Source organism: Hipposideros armiger, unplaced genomic scaffold, assembly GCF_001890085.2.
Source record: "Hipposideros armiger isolate ML-2016 unplaced genomic scaffold, ASM189008v1 scaffold_315, whole genome shotgun sequence".
NCBI classification, from domain to species: Eukaryota; Metazoa; Chordata; class Mammalia; order Chiroptera; family Hipposideridae; genus Hipposideros; species Hipposideros armiger.
The window spans coordinates 971,804-991,025 of record NW_017731665.1 but is presented as its reverse complement, the minus strand read 5'-3'; the positions used below and the strand labels follow the sequence as shown (position 1 = coordinate 991,025).

The 19,222-nt window shown below is 49.9% G+C and overlaps 2 protein-coding genes across 9 annotated transcripts in view; one reads left to right on the top strand and one right to left on the bottom strand.

Annotated features, from left to right (window-relative positions):
- Nucleotides 1-131: 131 nt before the first annotated feature.
- DNAAF8 (dynein axonemal assembly factor 8) lies at nucleotides 132-13,481 on the bottom strand. 4 transcript variants are annotated; one of them, XM_019660238.1, is made up of 9 exons: nucleotides 13,272-13,481; nucleotides 11,612-11,791; nucleotides 9,812-9,943; nucleotides 8,218-8,724; nucleotides 5,020-5,143; nucleotides 3,514-3,643; nucleotides 2,361-2,489; nucleotides 1,795-1,881; nucleotides 132-956 (listed from the first exon to the last, which is right to left on the bottom strand). In XM_019660238.1, exons 2-9 carry the CDS (start codon nucleotides 11,738-11,740, stop codon nucleotides 683-685), a joined length of 1,512 nt encoding a protein of 503 aa, XP_019515783.1. In that variant the 5' UTR covers nucleotides 11,741-11,791; nucleotides 13,272-13,481; the 3' UTR covers nucleotides 132-682. The 4 variants fall into 4 exon arrangements, with proteins under 4 accessions (XP_019515783.1, XP_019515784.1, XP_019515785.1 ...); XM_019660239.1 differs by having other exon boundaries at nucleotides 13,305-13,481; XM_019660240.1 differs by lacking the exon at nucleotides 1,795-1,881.
- Nucleotides 13,482-13,643: 162 nt separating this feature from the next.
- Nucleotides 13,644-19,222, top strand: part of ANKS3 (ankyrin repeat and sterile alpha motif domain containing 3) — a 27,011-nt gene continuing 21,432 nt past the window's right edge. For 4 of the 5 annotated variants that reach the window (XM_019660316.1, XM_019660313.1, XM_019660315.1 and 1 more), the window contains exons 1-4: nucleotides 13,644-13,883; nucleotides 16,302-16,509; nucleotides 18,394-18,592; nucleotides 18,776-18,897. In XM_019660316.1, the coding sequence (XP_019515861.1) occupies nucleotides 16,340-16,509; nucleotides 18,394-18,592; nucleotides 18,776-18,897 (491 nt within the window). In that variant the 5' untranslated portion in view covers nucleotides 13,644-13,883; nucleotides 16,302-16,339. The remainder of the gene's footprint in view (nucleotides 13,884-16,301; nucleotides 16,510-18,393; nucleotides 18,593-18,775; nucleotides 18,898-19,222) is intronic. The other variant, XM_019660314.1, reaches the window with a different exon arrangement.

Below are 19,222 nucleotides of genomic sequence, written 5' to 3'. Positions count from 1 at the left end.
CCGGAAGAGCGCAATGATAATACCAACATGGGCCAGTGAAGCGATGTCCTCCACAACTAGACTGAAGAACAAAACGACAGCAACTTGTTTGTTCCCCTCCCCCAATGCCCCAATAAAATCTTTAAAAAAAAAAAAAAGTTCATTTGGAGAGAGAAAGAGAGAGGTGTTAATTTAAATACACAAAATAGAAAGCACTCAGGGACCCAGAAAATCAGGCTACATTCTCTTTCAAGACCCTTTCCACCCCTAAATTCTCTAAATATATTTTACCTAAATTTTATAGTTTTTAAAAAAGACCTTGTATGATGGAAATGACAGATGTACATTATAGGGGAAAAAATGCAGAAATGGATGAAGATGAAAAGCCTTGCAGTCCTATGATCATAACAAAACTTATCTTCATGGGCTTTCCTTCCAGGCCCATTCAGAAGGTTGGGACCGCTTGAGTTGTCACACTGTGTGTACAAGTTTGTGCTGGCATCTCTTTGCTCTAAGTGCATGTAAATGTTATAACCAAATTCTAACAGAGGGCTTGATGATGGACCCACAGTAAGGGTCCCTGTGCTGCAAAAGCACCTGCTGATGGGAACACGGGAGAGCAGGGGACCATCAGGTCTGCGCGTGTGGATGAAGAGTCTCGCCATCCTGCTAACCCCCTCCTAATATCTAGTCCTGGAGGCATCTACAGTTGGCCCAGAGGAGGCACCAGCACCTCCCTGGCTGTCCCTGGCCCACGAGGGTGCCCTAGGGCTCTGGGACTTTCCTCTGAAGGTCTGGCATGGGCACTCTGCTGTTCAGCCCAGAGAGTTATACGGTGCTTTTTCCCAGTCCCAGATCCGGCCATGTCTTCAGGGGCCTGAGCCTTCTGACCCTCACTGGCAGGCAAATGGGGCTGAGCCGTCCCCTTCCGAAATGCCCTGAGCTGCTGGAGAAGTTGACTTTTCCCAGTACAGTCCCTGTGACACAAGAGAAGCAACCTCAGTTAATGCCAAGTGGAGGTCAGACCTCCCAACACTTCGCCACTGAAACGGGACACAAACACAAAAGCCGGAGTGCTCCCCGAAGCTGGTTCCCTGGTTCTTGAGAGGCTGACTCAATAAGGACAGCAGCCTCTGCCCTTGCTAAGTCACATGCGTGTCAGCACGTTAAAGGCTTCTTGGGATGGCACCTGTGTGATCCTTCCCAACCCAATTTTTTCTTCCCTCTTTCTTCCTGTCATGCCTAATCACGGACTATCTTAGGGGAAAAGCTGTGTTAGACTCTGACATTTCCAAAGGGTAGGATCTACAAGCTTTGCAGTTCCCATAATGATGGACACGCCACAGCATATGATTCTAACCCCGTGACCACAGTGCGGCCTCTCTACATTGGAGACCTGAGCCTTCTCTGCATTTCATGTCTTAATTCGCCCAAGCCTTACATTTCTGGCTAACAACCATCACTTTACTCCATTCCTACACTTCCTCTTCACTGTCACTGCCATCACTAATTGGGACCAAAATCAATGTGGGAGCTCTTTTTCAGGGAGAAAATGTACTAATCCCTTCTCAAGAGCAGGATAAGGTGTCCTTCGTGATGTCAGGGGACAGCAGGCCAGGCTGAGACGATGTTGGCCCCCGGGTGGGCTCCCAAGGGTATGCTCCCCACCTCAGACCACCTCTTCCACCCTCATGTGCTGGCCCTTTGGAGACAAGACATAGGGCTGAAAGCACAAATGTTAAATGTGCCAGGCCGAGGGCTCATGCGGAAAGCGGACAGGGAGCAGCCCCAGGCAGCAGAAGCCCGTGTGGTTACCGTAGCCCTCCTGGGCCCTGCTGGCCTCTCCCAGCCGCTGTCCCCTCTTCCTCCGCCTCCTCGCTGTCCGAGGAGCTGGAGCTGGAGCTGGGGGAGAGAAAGTAAGAGTCGCTGGACGCCCCAGTCCACCCAGCCAGGCTGGGTTCCCACCAGGGACTTGGGAGTGCCTGGGGCCTCCCTGGTGACCCAAGGCAGGAGGACAGGCAGGCCCGCCAGAGCCCAGCCAGTCGGAACCAAAGGGCCACTGGGCTTCCTGCCGAGTGGTGGATGGACGCACCCCAGGACTATGCACCCCGCCTAGACTGTTTGCTTAGACCTCCGCCCGAGCGGGACTGCTGCCTGGCCCTGCTTCTTCCCCCTTGCCCCTGCCGGGAGGGCCTACTGATGGAATCAAGTGGGACCGCTGGCCAGGCTCAGCTCCCGGCTAAGAACACGTCTCAAATGAGTGGTGCTCCCAGGACGGGCCCATGCCTGAGCCCTCTGGTCAAAGTCCCTGTTCCTCTCTAGGCCAATGTGGCATCCGCAAAGCAGTGGGCCTGCTTCAGGGCTGTTACCGTTCCCCGTACCTTTCCAATGAGCCCTGGTCTGATGGCTCCTTGGGCCTCAGGTCAATGAAGGTGGTGGGAGGCTCCGCTGGGCTCCTTAGCAGACAGTGGCCCAGCCCAGCCTGGAAACCCAACTCCGACAAAGCACATCTGAGATGAGAAGAGCAAGGGTGCTGAATCTCTTCTCGGTGATAATGTGTGACCTGTGCTGGGCGCATGGCTGCCACCCACTGAGCACCCACTGTGTGGGGGGCGCTGAGGTTGACCCTGTTGATGCATTTGCTCTTTTATTCTTCAAAACAACCCTCAAGGTTTAGGTCAGCACCGTCCAATAGAACTTTCCATGATGATTAAAATGTTCTGTATTTGCGCATTCCATCGTGGTAGCCATCTGCCACAAGTAGCTATTTAAATTTATATTTAAGATAATTAAAATTAAATTAATACAATAAAATTTAAAATTCAGCTCCTCAGTTGTACTAGCCACATTTCAAGGGTTTAGTAGCCACACGTAGCCAGTGGCTACGACTGGACAGTGCAGATCTAGACATTTCTGATGGACACTTTGGGTTGCCAGGGACAGAAGGCACTCCAATTAGCTCAAGCAAAAAGGGAATTCATCGGCTCTCAGATTCCTAAAAAGAGTGGAACAACCAAAGTATGGGAAGGCAGGGGTTCAGCTGGGCCTTAAGGGACCTCAGAGCCCTGTCCCCACTTCTGCCCCCACAGCTTCAATCTTTCTTACCACAGCTGGCCTTTCTCTGTTCTCCCACCCCTACCCAGAAAGATGGAGAGAGAAAGGCTCTGATTGGCCTGGCTGTGGAGTCAGATGCCCAGGGCTGGCCCAATCAACAGCAACCAGAGGGCCAGAGCCCTCCTCCTGGGGAGGCCATGTGGATGGTGAAGGGAGGGTTCCCGTGGGGCGGGGCAAAGAGCAGGTGCTTTGGGGCTTGAGTCCCAGCTCTGCCACCTATGGCCTGGGTAAGTCAACCTCTCTGAGCCTCAGTTTCCCCATCTATAAAATGGAGACAATCATAGCACCTACTTGATCAGACTCTTGAGATGAAATTAGAAATACACATCAAGTGCCTCACCCACAGTAGGCCTGATAAAGGCTGCAAATCCATGGGCCTGGTCTACAGAGGACAGGGCCATGGCTGGCAAGAAGTCCCACCTGCTTCCAGCCTCTTGCTGCTTGGTGTCCTGGGCTGTGTCTGCATGTCCTGGGCCAGCTCTGGACTGCGTGGCACACAGGAGGCTGAGCTTTTCCATGAGCCTGTCCTGGGCTCTCTGCTTAGCGCGATCTGACGGGAGAGCAGGGGGGCTGCTAGTGGGGACGCAGTCCCTGTTTGACTTACAGTGGCCTGACCACTCCACCATGTGGATGAACCTTGGGCTTGTACATGGAGAAGTGAGGGGACCAGTGGAGGCCCCCACCCCACCCCTTCAATACCCTACACCTCCACTCAGCATGGCTGGGGGCAGTATCTTTACGAGCAGGAGCAGGGAGTTGTATTCGAGTCCCATGAAGGAGGGGTGACTTCTTAATAACAGTTTATCCTACTTCCTCACTCCTGAGTCTCACTTGTCAAAGGGAACCACAATTAACAGTCTGTGTATTCCCTTTTTAAAAATATCAGTGGGATCATCCTCTGTAGATTTTTTTCATTGAATATATTATGCCTTTCCACATTAGTATACATCTAGATTCTCCCATTGGGCTGCAAGAGTTCTGTGGTGTAACTACTGATTTATCTAGATGCCTACTGAATACGGAATATGGGACATTTCCAATTTTTCACAGTTGTAAACAGTGCTGCAACAGACATGAACATCCCTGAATACACATCTTTACCCACCTGGGTGAGTGTGTGTTCTTTTCGGATAGATTTTTTAGAAGTGGAATCGCTTAATCAAAGGCTTTTACACTAGAAAACAGATTCTGCCACATTGCCCTCCAAAAAGGGAGTACCAATTACAGCCCCCTACGCCTGCCCCACCTTATAGGAGGATGGGTTTCTCCACATCCTGCTATCAGGGGTTAAATTACAAACAAACAAAACCCTGTGGAAAACAGCCTGGGGGTGTCAGCCCCAGAGGCACCTCTACTTTGGATCGGAAACCAGAATGCAAGACTTGCCTCCACTCACCTTTTTGGGCCAGGCTGGAAGGGGATGAGGCAGCCATTGTTATATATACAGAATTTCCCAGAGCAAGGTCACAAGTAGATGACAGTAACCACATCCCCCACATCATGGGCAAATAGGCAAATGAGCAAACAGGGAGGCAGTGGAAGCAGGATTGTGCTTAGAAGCACAAAAGGCAGGATTACTTTGCTCCCAGAAAGAAAGAGAGGGAGACCTGAGAAGGTGGGGAAGAGGAAAAGGTGAGGGTAGAGGACAGGAACGTGTCTGGAGGGCACCCTTTCATATCCCCAGGGCCTGGTTCACACCTGGCACAATACAACGAATGAATGAGGGAGGGAGTGAATGAATGAATGAGGGAATGCATAAAGTCTTTCAAGGACTGGACCTGAATGTTCAGGACAGTGAGGGCGGAGCAGCAGGGAGTACATGGGCTGCAGGGCTGACCCTGCCCAGCCCACGGCCCTATTTTGTTAAGAGGCCCTGGAAGGAGCTGCTTGTGGGGATGCACTTAGACCCTGGGTTCAAGGTCAGACCTGGGCCCTGGAAGCGGTCAGCTGCCCACCACAGTGTTCCAGGCACTCGACCTCCCCGATTGTCTGCATTGTCTTGTCCTGCCAGACTCTGAAGGATGTGATCTAAATCCCGCTCTTCAAGTTGCTGAAATGAAGAAAGTGATGATTATGAGGCTGCCACAGGGTCCCGGAGGCACAGCTGCTGTGACCAGCGGGGGCTGTTATGGGACGCTGCAGGGTAGGGGTCAGGGTTTGCAGAAGGGCTCGCTCACCCACCGTGTGGGCTGCAGAATTAACCACCTTGGCTCTGCACATCCTTCCTTTGCCTTTTTTGGGGCAATACTTCTGTTTCTGGCACAAAGGTATTGTTTAACCTGGAGGAAACCCAGTGTCATTTAAAAACTGTTCAGGTTCATGCAGGTTTAAGATGTTGGGAGGTTAAAAAGTTTTACTTTTGTAAGAAGCAGATTGTTCTAGGCAGGTGCTGAAAACCGGAGGACTTGGAAGAGAGCGCTATGTGGGCAGAGTGGGTATATTCAGAGGAGGGAAGTTAACCAGGAACTAATGTTTCTTATGTATGACCTTGCAGCTCCTTGCAGCCCTGTAGGTGAATGAAAATAAAGGTGTTTTTAGGGGCAAACAGAAAGGAAAGAATGGAATTGTTACCAGGAAAATGACATTGAAACCTTGGTTCTTGTCTTCTTGAAGGAAAGACTTCAATCAAGAAACAGAATTTTGGGGCAGCCCAGCTTCACTAGTTGGTTAGAGCATGGTGCACATAAGGTTGCCAGTTCCATCCCTACATTGGCTAAGGAGCTGTGCCCTCCATAACTATAATAGATTGAAACAACTACTTGACTTGGAGCTGATGGGTCCTGGAAAAACACAGTTTCCCCATAAAATTTAAATTAAAAAAAAAAGAGAGACAGAATTTTGTGCAGAATAAAACAGCCAAAAATGTATTAGTAAAAGAAAGTATTCTCCGAGACATGGAGTAGGCTGACCCAAGAGAGGCAAGCAGCTTCGCCTGGCATTGCAGGAAGTCTTTTATTTCTAGGTTCTAGGGGTAGAATTACCTCCCCCCTCCCTTCTCTTATCTCTCTTCCCTTTGATTTCGGGGCTTGTGTAAACACATCCCTTTGGGGCATCTTGTTAGGCTAGTAAAGTATGGGTGGTTCTGACAAACAGGATGTGTTGATAAGCAGGATGTCTTCCTCTCTTAACAATGAATTTCTTTGGTTTACACATGGGTAAACTCATCCCTTTGGTTTAGGGGCTTGTGTAAAGACATCCCTTTGAGGTATATGAAAACCTGGAATCCTGCTAGGCAGCTGCAAGGGGCTTTCTTTTTTTTCTTTTTTCTTTTTTCTTTTTTTAACAAGGGGCTTTCCAACCAGGGCGAAATTTCTCCCCCTGTTCATTTCTATCTCTCTATCTATCCTAATCAGAATTGATAAGAATGGAATGGGTGAGAATGACCTCCATGTACACCTTGATGCCAGTTTTCTCTAAGTTGTTAAGAAAATTATCCAAAATTTGTAAATAAGGCCAAAAAGAGAATTGTATGACCTTTCAATGTCATGCTGGAGCTTTTTCTAACAAAGCTCATCTTTCAGGGGAGGTTGGTTTGCACAACTGACCAGAGCCCACCTGTTCTACAGCTTTGTAAATCTGAGAAGGTGCAATCGTTTTCTCCTCTATTCAGTAGAGATGATACCAAAATGGGTGACAGTTCTGTGGCCCTGTAGGACGGTGACGGGTTTTGCACTGAATGTATCTTATTCATTTCTTTTTCCCCAGTGTTTTACAAAATCCTAGTTTCTCATCATCTCTTTGAACCAGTTTTATCATCCTGCTGGTTCCCTCATTCATAAACTACACCCAGCATTAACAGAAGCTCACTATTTATGTGAGAACGGGGGCTTGAATGTTTTGAGAATTATGCTTTGACAGAGTCTGTTCTCTATCTTATAGGCAGTTGTGTGTCTTTATAAATATGCTTGGGATTAGCATTCTTTTTTTTTTTAAGGCTAGAGTCTCCTTGCTCTTCTTCGTTCTTGTTAACTACCTGAGGATGGTCTGTCTGCCAGGACTGCACAACCGCTGAGACAGGTACAACCAGCTGCCTGATGGTGGACCGGGGACCATGGGCCTAAAGTGGCCCCTGCCCAAGTTACATGTTGGAATCCTGACACCCAATGTGATGGGGTTTGGAGGTGGTGCCTTTGGGAGTAATTAGCTCATAGTGGGGAGCCTCATGAATGGAACTTATAAAAGAGCCCTTATAAAAGGGGCCCCACAGAGCCTTCAACTCCTTCCACTGAATGAGAACATAGTGAGAGGATGGTCGTCTCAGCACCTTAATCTTGGACTTCCGGCCTCCACAACTGTGAGAAATGAACTTCTGTTGTTTTAGCCTCCCAGTCTATAGGATTTTGTTATAGTGTAAGGATCTGGGCCCGGACCCTAGGCCAGACAGACTCACGTTAAAAATTATACTTCAGCTACTCCCAAAGACTCTAAAAAACTAACAGCTCCTTTTTGCTTCTGTATACCTGCTTTGCTTCTGCCGGGGAATAAAAGGTTAAAGAAAAGACATTCCTCAGTTCCCCCTTCCTCCCCTTGCTTCTATCTTAACATATCAAAAAGCCTCACAGCAGCAAACTGGCTCCTTGCTCCTATCTTAACGCGCCAAAAGGCCTCACCGCAATTAACTCTCCCCTCGCTTTTATTTTTAACATATCAAAAGGACAGTTGGCTCCCATGGCCCCTATCTTTATACTTCAAAGGTGTTTTCAAGTTTAGGGGACAGGCTGTGTGGTCAGCTTAACCCAGTTACGATATACTGTTAAAACATCTGAACATAAAACAGCACTGTTGTGATAGCGGAATGCAGTTTTAACTGGAATAACTACACATTCTTTTTAACTTCTGTAACTTACTTTGCATATAGCCCTGCCTTATAAAAAGCCAGACCCCCGAGCCTGGTGGCCGTTCTCCTTTTAGCGAAGGAGACGGTCGCTGAGCTCAGCTTAATAAAATCTTCGGAACCCTAATTTAATATCCAGCCTCTTTATTAATTGTCTGAACTTTACAATAGCAGGACCCAAAGACTAACACAGGCATAGGGGCCAGCCCTCAAGTTGGCCTGTAGAGGACGAGCCAGGGACCACGTGCAGGGCACGCCTCAAGGACCTGAAGGGAAGAGGAGCCACCCACCTGGAGGGAGAGCACCGGCAGGCCTTCCCGGGACCCCTGTGGTAGCACGCCTGGTCTTGGACATGCTGCTGCAGCTTCGCAGGGCGTCTTCTTCACTGGACTTTGGTCACTGCAGGCGGGGTTCCGGGCACCCCAGGTGACTTTATGGAGTAGGTCTCTCTCAATCATCTTCCTTCTTTCTCTATGGAGGGCTCTCCGGTTTGCAGAATCTGAGCCCTCCCGAGTCCGGGAGGCAGCACTTGGGGGTTCTGTCCTTAGGTCTCCTTCCTGGGGACAGAGGGTGGCTTCTCCCTGTAGCTCCCAGGGAGGATTTGGGGATTCTTTGGTGTTGAAGGACATGTCCCCAAGGTCACCTTCCTGACACATGGGAGTTTCCTTAGGCGCCCTAAGAAGAGAGCCGCTCTCACCACTGCTCCCCAAGTGCTGGCCAGGGTCCCTTCTTTCCTTCATCCTTGCAGCCCCTTCACCCCAGGCATCTGCTGAGAACTCCACAGGCACCACCAGTGGCTATCAAGAAAACAGGTGTCCTGGATCAGCAGCCTCAAAAACACGTTTCAGGGAAGGTTTTCTTATTGCAGTAAAATAGGTATATAACATAAACTTTGCCATGTTAACCATTTTAAGTATACATTCGTAATGCTGTGCATCCATCACTACTGTCCATTTGCAAAGCTCTTTCATCCCCCAAACAGAAACTCTGTACCTTCCCTACCATCCCAACCTCTGGTAAACGCTGATCTATTTCCTGTCTCTATGAATTTGCCTTTTCTAGATATTTTATGGAAGTGAAAACATATACTATCACTTAGCTCTGTGTTTCCAGGGTTCATCACGGTGTAGCACGTGTCCGTACTTCATTCCTTTTGGTGGAGTGAATAATATTCCACTGTTTGGCTGGACCACATTTTGTTTGTTGGTGGACACTTGGGTTGCTTCCACCTTTTAGCCACCGTGAGTAGGCCATCCAGTTATTAAGAGACGGACATGATGAAACCCAGGCCCTTTGACTCCAGAGCAAGCTCATGGCTCTACCCCCAAGAGTTGGTACAGACTTTCCCATCTAAGATTTTTTTAAAAAGAGTCATCCAGAAGAATTGTAGAAATGAAAAAACAAAATAAAGTCACCTGAACTAACCAGGGGTCTTGGCAGCCCTGTTTGGAGTTTTCAGACATACTTCTAGGCATGGCTGAGTGAGTGGGTGACTTCTGTCCCAGTGATGGGGAGGGGACACACCCTGGCTCTAGAAGATGACTCTGTGTTCTCTGCGTTAGTGCTAGCACTGAGAACTGAGTATGGCTGGGGGTCAAGGTGAATAGCAGGGGCAAAACCAGGCAGAAAATAAGTCCCCGCCCCTGGTCCTAAGTGTGCTGGGCTCCCGGGAGGGTGCTGGGCACAAGGCGGGTAGATATTTGGTGTCTGACCTCCTTGGGTTGTACCTGGAGAAAGGCCTGGATGTGCAGAGATGCTGGACCAGGGGTTTTAACCTCTTTGACCCATAATGCTGTTAAGAGTCCAGTGAGAGCCATGGACATCCACTCCTGTACCCTATTCTGCCCGCAGGGTCCCAGTGTCATGGGCCCGCATCCCACAGACCTCAGGAGGAGACTCGCCAGCCATAGGGACCCAGGTCCCATCCGCGTCTTCAGCCAGCTCCTCTGACAAGTCTGGAATCAGGGCAGTTTGATTTCGCTGGAAGATGAACAGCTCCTCTTCCCCGCAGTCTGACTGTGGACAGACAAGAAAGCTTAGGAATAACTTAGCGAGGAGGGCCTTGTGCCCCACCTACCCTTGCCCTGCCCCTCCCCACCCTGCTGCTGGGCAGTGGTGGGGTATATTTGTTCTTTCCCAAAGGGCCTTGCCCTGCACTGGTTCCTACCACTGATTTACAAATTGGCTTTCCAGCACCACCTTGTGCATTTGAGATCTGGGGTTCCTGGTTCTGCACATACCTGCTACCCTTAAGACTTTGCATATAGCAGGTGCTCAGTTAATGCCTGGTGTTGAATAAATTGGGCACCACCGAGATAGTAGGTGAAAGAGCAGAGCCCAGCCCCCACGTCCCCCATGACCTTCAGCCATCACTTAATGACATGGAGCCTTGGTTTCTCGCTTCTAGTCACCAGCCCACCTCACAGGGATAGTCTGAAGATGACAGCAAATGAGACTGAAGATGTGAAAAGGCACTGGGGTCACATTATTTACTCCCCATTAGCCTTGCTGTGCACTGGAAGCTCCCTGAAGTTCAGGAAGCTCTGTTGCATTCATCTTTGCAGGTGCCCCAGGTAGGACCAAAACCTGATGTGTTACTTCTAAAACCCTCTCCCTTTCTCTAAATGCCCGGCTCTAGCCTGTGTGTTTGGCAATCATTACTGAGAAGCTCCTGCCTGTGCATTGCTCACCTTGCTCTGTCCGTAGAGTCATTGTCACGTCTTACATGTGTGTACATGTCTAATTTCCACTACGTGGAGAAGGCAGCACAGCTCATTTAAGCCTGAATTCAGAGTTACTTTTGTCACCCAACATTCTTAGTGGGTAGAAACTAGAAACACAATTACCATGATGGTGAGACAGGACCTGCCACAGTACATGATGTTACAAAGGGTTCCTGGTCCTTGAAGAGGCTGAGTAGGCTCCTTAAAAGTTTGTTTAATGAATGTATGTTATCAATAACAAAATTACTATGTATTATACATTTACCATGTGTCAGGCACTGTGCTCTAATGTTTAATCCTTACAATGCTTTACCTCAGAGCTGGGATTTGGACCCCAGGCAAAGTGGAGCCTCGGTCCTTGATTCTTATATGATGTGCTTCTCTGTTTATTGTTATCGACCTCCATAAAGCATCCTGGGGTGTTTGCCCAAATGAGAAAAATGCCAGGATATAGATGATTTTGTTAACTCTATTAACTGAGCCCCCACTCTGGGCCAGGTACTTTGCATACAGAATCCCAAATTTGTAGCAGTGATAACTATCTATATTTTGCAGCAAGGAAACCGAGGCTAACCCAGGTGTGGCAACTGCCCACAGATTACATGAACGGGGATGGGGACCCAGGTCTTCTTGATGCTGAAGTCCCTGCTATTCCTGCTCTGCTGCAGCCCTGTTCTCGACTCTGTTGGGCCAGGAGGTGCCCAGGACCACCACTGAGAGTGGCTAGCATTTCAGTGCAGAGTGTAAGCCCTCGGAGGAATTCTCCAGTCCTAGTTTGGGGTCACTGGTATGGCCGGGAGGATGTTGAGCATGCATAAATGTATTCAGAGAACAAAAACAGAGACCATGGTGAACGTAGAGTTGGTAAGCTCCGAAGCTCTCCGTGGGTCAGCATCACATTTATCATGGGAAGAAGGGCAGTCCGAGCCAAGGACAACGTGGGAAGAAGGTGCTTACTTACCAAGGAGGAATCCGAGTCCAGAGACGGGAGCTGCTCCCTGGCAGCCTCGAGGATGGCATTCCAGGGCCCCAACTGGGAGGCCCAGGGAGAGGGCAGTGAGCACCCCACATCTTTGTCTTGGGAGGCCATGGGGGCCCAGGCTCAGGGGAAGTTTCTCAGTGTGCCATCATTCAAGGAGCCCTGTAAAGGATGTAGGATGAAGTGACAAGGTCCAGAGGCCAAGGGTCAAGAGCAGGGAGTGGGGGGCTGCCTTTTCAAAGCATCTGCCACCCCATGGGGTATGAAAACTGACTCACAGACCTCCCACCCCGTTTCCCTTTTTTTTGACTACAGAGTCCTGTTACTGAGTGCCAGGCACTGTGCCCTACACTGTGTCTGTGTGTGTGTGTGTGTGTGTGTGTGTGTAGTGAAGTATGGAGTTTGCCGATCTAGGTCTGATGTATGCATAATATATAGATATGTGTACTGATATGTAATGATATATGTACATAGGTATATGATATATAGAACAATACATGTATATGACATAATATACCTATGTACATATAACATAGATACTATTATTGACACTTTATAGGCCCAGAGAAGTTATATTGTTAGTAAACAGCAAAGAAAATCTGTATCAAAGTTAGAGAGAATTTCAAGCCCACTATCCTTTACTGCCCCCTCACAAAGCAATAGGCTAGAGACATTTCGGAGTTCCAGGTTTTTGTTGTTGTTGTTGTTTTTTTTTTTTTTGAGTCACCACTCAAATTAACCTTATACTCAGGCACTGAACCATCTCCCCTTTTGTATCCCAGAATCTAAACGGAAAAGGCCCAGCCCCTCAAGAGTCAAGGGGGCTTTAAGAATGTGGGATGATGGTACTTCAGAGCCAGTGTATGGAGAAGCCTTGCAGTCTGAGCCGCAGCTATGGCTATAAAATGTTAAGAGAACACTCCTGCTATCATCACTCTGTGTCAGGGCCCCCATCAGGGTAGCTGCAGGACAAGGAAGTGGGGGCGGCCGGGAGGGAGGCGCTTCTTGCTTCTTCTGTCCTTATGGGACCAGGGACAGGAGCTTGATGCGCCCTGAACTGGGGAAAGCAGGGTGGGGACGCATCTGGTACATATATCATGGGGTGTTCTCTGGCTGTAGGGCAGATCGGAGGACAACAGAATCACATAGGTGAAGGGGGCCAACAGGGACTCTGGTAAGTTCAGGAGGACAGGCAATAAGGAGGGGAAAGCCATTACAGGATCCGGGAGGAATATGTACAGCGGCTCAGAGGAGTGAAAATTGCCCAACATGTTGGGGGCGGGGGAGGTGTCAGTTGCTGGGCTATGCAGTGAAAACCGACCGGATCGTGAAGGGTCCCGAACGCCAAGCTGAGAAGCTAGGCTCATCCAGCAGAAGAGGGTTAAGCCAACGGCTACGCGAACCCGCTGCTCTAGCCTCCTCTGAATCCTGACTTGATCGCCAAGTCCATTTTTTGGTTGCAGCCCGTTAGCCCCGCCTCCTCTCACGGGTGGGCGGTTGTTATGACAACTAGACGCCAACCGTCTCCCGGGCCAGGCTTTTAAATTCTAAAGCTCGGAAACAGGAATACCCATCGCCCAGCCTTCCACGCACCCGCAGCCCATGTTTCCCATCCCTTCTCGTTCAACTCCTTGACATTTACCTTTGTAGCTGCGGCAGGCTTGAGGCCCCTTACCTCTGTCCTCCGCCTCCACTTCCCCTCCCTGCACGGTCCTGACAGGGCTATAAACAGTTTCCAGCGCGTCCCTCCGGTCGTGTTTGCCCCCTTGGGCCGCAGCTCAACTACCGAGGCTGTCACCGTTTTCGGAATCCCCCCTCAGCAGAGCCTTACTTTACTGGACTGCCAACCGCTTTCCACACCCCGCCCCCCGCGCCTCTTTCGGGACTCGGCGCGTCCTGCCTATCTTGCAACAGGATTGGTTCCCCTGGCAGTGAAGGGGCGGGGCAGGCGAATTCCCCTTGCTTATTGGCTGTCGCGGGTGTCGCACAGAGAACCGGGCTAGCTGACCGGAAGGTCCGGGTGCGGGACGGACGAATTCCTCAGTACCGGGAGCTGCCCCGCGGACCCGCGAGCGTCCCGGCGTGCTCCGCGCCTCCCGCAACCACTTCCGGGGCGGGAGCGGGGCCTCAGGGTCCAGGCGCTTCGAAGGCGGGCGCTGAGGGGACCGGGAAGGGCGCGGTGGAGAGCGGGCCCCGCGGAGGCAGCGCGGCGACGGCGGCCCGAGGGCGGCTCGGGGCCCGAGGCACAGTGCAGGTAGGCTCCGCAGCGGGCCTGCCCCGCCTGGTGCCCGCACCTGCTGCCCACCTGTGCGGCCGGGAGCGGGGAGTCCCAGCCCTGCCTCTCGCTCGTGGCGTGAGTGTATGTCTGTGAGCTTCTGCTCTGCAGCTGTGGGGCGGGGAAGATAAAGCCACGTGCAGTGTAGAGCTACTGGGAGGAGGCGTCAAGGGATGCCAGTGCTGTAGGTGCTCGGGTTCTTCCTTAGGGACCCTCCCCAGGGCCTGACAACGAGGTTGGGACACCCGGCCCCACGGAAGGCCCACGCGCAGGGGAGGGAGGGTGTGCCCTGGGGCTTTACAGATCTCTTCCCCGTGGGCGTGCCGGTCGACCACCAACGTCACTTTTAAGTTAAAAAATATTTTTTTGTTTATTTTAAAAGTAGTGGATACTTAGTATTTTACAAATGGACAGAACCAAAAGGTAGAGTAGAATTTAAAGGACCCCATCCCCTTACACTTGAAATAACTTAAAAAAAAAAAAAGACCATCCCCTGAACTTATCCTGGAGATAAGTTCTGGAAGTTATATTCAAAAGACCCTTTCTACAAATATAATCATGTTATATGTAACAAATACCACATCATGTGGAGTGTCTGGAATGTGTCAGGGTGAAAAGGAAGTAATGGTACCTTTATGGGCCCTTGGCATCCAAGTTCACTCTCTGTAAGCTCCTTGAGCAAGATCTGGTTCTGATTGTCCCTTAGCACTCCGCAGGGTGTCAGACATGTGAGCATCCAGTAAAAGGAGAGAGAACACGGGCCCCATCCCGGAGGAGGCATTTGGAGAAGAGACACACCCACAGAAGGCTTGAGCGGCACTTTGAAAGGGGCCCTGAATGGACACTCCGCTTATTTGGCTTCTTATCCAGGCTCTGGGGGCCAGGACTGTTCATTCAAGTTCTCACCTGTGCAGTGAGAGCTGCTTGCTCTCAGTCCTTGCCAGTGTGAAAAGCGGTGATACCAGGAATAGGGCTTTGCTCTGAACTTTGTTGTCTGCAGGCCCCATCACACCCTTGCAAAGGTCCTACAAATTTTTTTGTCCCCCACATTGGTGGCTTGTTTGTTGTTTGGCCATGTTGGCTGTCACCTGGAGCTTGGAAGCATTCTTTAGTAGAGACTGAGGTTCTAGTGGCATCTGTGAGCTGCTGTGGTACCTTCAGGCCGTCTAAACAGTATGTGGCCTGTCTTTGTTTTCTTTCTCTCCCTTTACTGCACTTGCTTCCTTGTTCTTTCCCACCCAGAGTAGAGTAGGAGATAAATGTCACTCCTTAACCTAAAGGATTCTACTAGGAAGCTAATGACTTGGCCTTGATTTGGGTAGGATTCCCCGAATAAAGGGCTCTCACAATCACAGGCTCTTCACCCTGGTGTTGTCCCATCTCAGGGAAAGTATCATTCCACAAATGCATCACAACTGCCCCCCTCTCTGTCCCACTTTGAAGGATTGCATAGGTAGATTCCTATCAGTTAACATTTGCTGAACACCAATCACATCCTAGTTTCTTTGCTAGGAGCTCTCAAGTTTTTTCAAAATTTATTTGTTTAAAAGTTTTGCATGCAGTAAAATTCACTCACTCGGTGTTCAGGTCTATGAGTTTTTGATAAATGCGTAGAGCCACATCCACCAATCAAAATGTGGAACAGGTCCATCACCCCCAAATTCCCTCTTGCTGTCCCTTTGTGGTCACCCCACCCCTAATTCCTGGTACCACTGACCTGTCCTCCAACCCTTTAGTTTTATCTTTTCTAGAAAGTCATATGAATGGAGTCATACAGTAGGTAGCCTTTCGAGTCTGGCTTTTAGCACAGTGTGTTTGAGATTGTTTCGTGTGTTGTGTGTATTGGCTGTTTGTTCCTTCAGCTTGTTGCCAGTTAGCATTCCGTTGTATGAATGTGCCACTTTGTTTACCCATTCTTCCATGTGTCTTTAACAGCAGCCCTCGGAGATATTATGTCCCCACTAGACAGTGAGGAGCTAGGGATCGGAGGTGTAAGTAGCAGAGCTGAATTTTGATCTAACTCGAAGTCCAGGGTTCTTTCCCATCATACTCAAGAGCTGATTTGGTCCACTGACCCAGTCAGCATTTCTTTACTGCTCACCCAGGAGGTTGGCAGGCTCCTTGAGTTCCTGGAGAATTCTCGTCCTAGAATGTGGGGCCTGAGGCTTGATAAAGGAAATTATATGCACTGTAGTCTATGACCCACCATATAGGCTCCTCTTTTTCTGTCTGGTGACAAGCTCAGAAAGCCACACAATATTTAATGAAAGAAAGTTGTGTTAAGTCAGTCACAGGAGTTGACCGCATTGGGGAGCAGTCGGCTAGGATAGTGACATAGACGCATCCTGCACACAGGTAGGAGTGTGACTCTCCTGTTTCATTCTTTGGAACCACCAGGAAGAAAAGACCTAACCCCTGGGCCTCCCTCCACAGCGATGTCGGAGCTCAGCGATGAAGCTAGTGAGCCGGAACTCCTGACCCGCAGCTTGTCCATGTGGCATGGGCTGGGTGCGCAGGTCAGCCGGGAGGAGTTATCCGTCCCCTTGGATCTCCACACAGCTGCTTCCATTGGCCAGTATGAAGTGGTGAAGGAATGTGTGCAGCGGTAAGAGATCTTGGGAAGTATTCCTTCTCCTTAGATGTTGAGAACCATCTCAATGGCTTCAGCTCCCACATGGAGATATGAGTAAGCTAACAGGGCCTCGCACGCAGCTGTAGACATTTAGTACATATAGCCTGGATTAACCCCACCTCTCTCAGGCAGTTGTCAGTAACGAATTATGCTGGACTCTCCTAAGGAAGGCAGTTTTTATTCCTAGGAGGAAAAAGTTGGTTTAAACTTTTTTCATTGGCTTAGGAACATTCCTGCCTTACTTTAACCAGAATAATTTTATGGTTTTCACTAATTTTAGAAAAGCTCCAACAAAAATAAAGCTAGAAAGTGATGCCCTATGGCCTTCTTTTCCTAAGGGGTTTATTTTAATCCCTCATGCCTTCCTCTCCCCTCCAGCTTCTGCCATAGAGGAGGAGGAGTCAGCAGGGTCTATCTGGAGGACTGCCACCTGAACTAACTGCCCACGAACTGTTTTTTTACCAATTTTACATATATATTAAGTCCCGATACAACAGCAGTGGCCGTTGGCTATGTCTTGTTTATAGTACAGTTGATACCTACTGTAATTTTTGGAAAAGGATCCATCTCTTCACCTCCACCCCTTTATGTCTGCCACACTTTGTGCTCACATTTCCATTTGTCATCGATAACCCAGAGAAACGATCTATGTCTGTACCTACTTGTGCCTTTTCCAGTTCCTGGGGTGCCAAAGCCAAGCCTCATTAAAGCCCCAGGTTTCCAGTTCCCAAGTCATAGACATCACTTATAAGTACCTGGCCAGTCAGGTGCAGGTGCACTGAGGTGAGGGATGACCCATTGTACTCCTGCACCAGGAGGCCTTGGAATGGGTAGCTGCATACACAGGCAGCATATCCCCCTCACAGGGTCACCAAGACCCCAGTTATAACTCTGCTCCTTTGGCATTCTTGGTGAAATGCACCGTCCAAAAAAGGCTCCACGGAGGAGAAGAGGGAAGTGTTTGTGTTCTGATTGGGATTGTGACTCTAGCTGAGCCCGAGGTTTGCTCACAGTTAGACCGGGGACCTGAGGAGTGGGAGGCATCAGAAGGGGGGATTGGACTGAGGGGAGGTGCGAGGGCCTTAGAGGTACTCAGCCAAGGGTAAGGCCCCTCCCTCTCCATTTGGAATTGAGCCCTCCATCAATGAAGGCCGTGTGGTAAAGGTGAACTTGTCTCCATGAGGCTCTCCCAGCCAGTGGCTGCCTCTGCATTCTTGGGATCAGGACCTTGCAGAATGGCTGTGTGGACGTGGGCACCCCAGAGTCCAAAGATGCTAGTGAATGGAAAATAAGTGTCTGGTATGGCTTGTGCAAGCCTACAAGAGGCACACACTGTGTGGATCAATTGGCAGTTGTTAGCTCCACTGGAGGCAAGGGCTGTGGCAGAGGAAGGGCTGTGAAGTATGAACTATGCAGTATGTTTCTGGAAGTGGGTGTTACTTCCATACCCCAACCCCAGAGCCTGGGTTGGGAAGCCCACATTTTTTTTTTCCTGTGGGAAATGCTTTTCTATAATTTAATGGAAATCAGAGAGAAAGATAGGATTACTTGGCCGCAGGTTTTCCAAGAATGTTTCAGTAGAGTGAGGTGGCTCTTTTGTCTGAGTCCCTTGCTCTTTCCACTCCCCACCAGCACTAGACGAGCAGACTGGGGTCTGCTGGTGGAAAGTAGTCAGAGCTCCAGGTCAGGGTTTCCCAGCCTCGGCACTGCTGACAGTCTGGGTCAGATGATTCTCTGGGTGGGGGCTGTCCTGTGCACTGTAGGGTGTTTAGCAGCATCCCTGGCCTCAATGCTGGCCTTGGTAAACCCCACATGTGAGACAGCTGGGCGTGACTAGCATATCTTGCGTTTATTTAGGAGAGAGTTAGATTTGAATAAGAAGAATGGTGGTGGCTGGACCCCGCTGATGTATGCCTCCTACATTGGACATGATACCATCGTGCACCTGCTGCTCGAGGCGGGGGTGAGTGTGAATGTGCCGACTCCAGAAGGGCAGACTCCTTTGATGTTGGCTTCCAGCTGTGGCAACGAGAGCATCGCCTACTTTCTCCTCCAGGTGAGCTACGACAGGACTCAGGCCCAGAAACCTGAGGGGCTCCCTAGCCGCTCTGGCAGAGATGCGAACCACTGTAGACCATGGTGCGCGTGTAATCACTTTCTTTCAGTGTGACGGCCAGCAGGGCCCCTGCTGCACGCAGAGGAGGCGAGGCTGTAACGAGCATTCTGTGTTCTCTTGAAGCAAGGTGCTGAGCTAGAAATGAAGGACATTCAAGGCTGGACAGCCCTCTTCCACTGCACCAGCGCTGGGCATCAGCAGATGGTCAAGTTCCTTTTGGACAGCGGAGCGAATGCCAACGTGAGGTGATTACCACATCTTAAGTGGCCATAGTTAGATGTGGTCACATCTAACTCTGAGGAGGACAACTTTAGAGGCAGCTACGGGCTAGAGTCAGGGAAGCCGCTGCCTCGGTATGAGAGGTTCAGATAAAGGGGTGGAAGGACAGTCCCACCTGGGTGCAGGGGGCCTAGGGATAATCCTGGCCGTTTCCTGCATCTGACAAGTGACATTGGGTGCAGCACTTTAAGCTCTCTGAGCCTCACTTTCTTCCTGAAAATGGGGGATAGCAATACCTATATCATAGAGTTGTTAGAAGAATTACATGTTCTATCATACTTCAGAGGCCTA

Excerpts from the sequence above, each read along its gene's own strand:
- DNAAF8 (XM_019660238.1), bottom strand. The coding sequence starts at position 11,740 with ATGGCCTCCCAAGACAAAGATGTGGGGTGCTCACTGCCCTCTCCCTGG. Across the intron at positions 9,944-11,611 it reads TGGACTCGGATTCCTCCTTG|TCAGACTGCGGGGAAGAGGA; the intron begins GTAAGTAAGCAC and ends GTCTGTCCACAG. Across the intron at positions 1,882-2,360 it reads GACCAGGGCTCATTGGAAAG|CTCCAGCTCCAGCTCCTCGG; the intron begins GTACGGGGAACG and ends TCTCTCCCCCAG.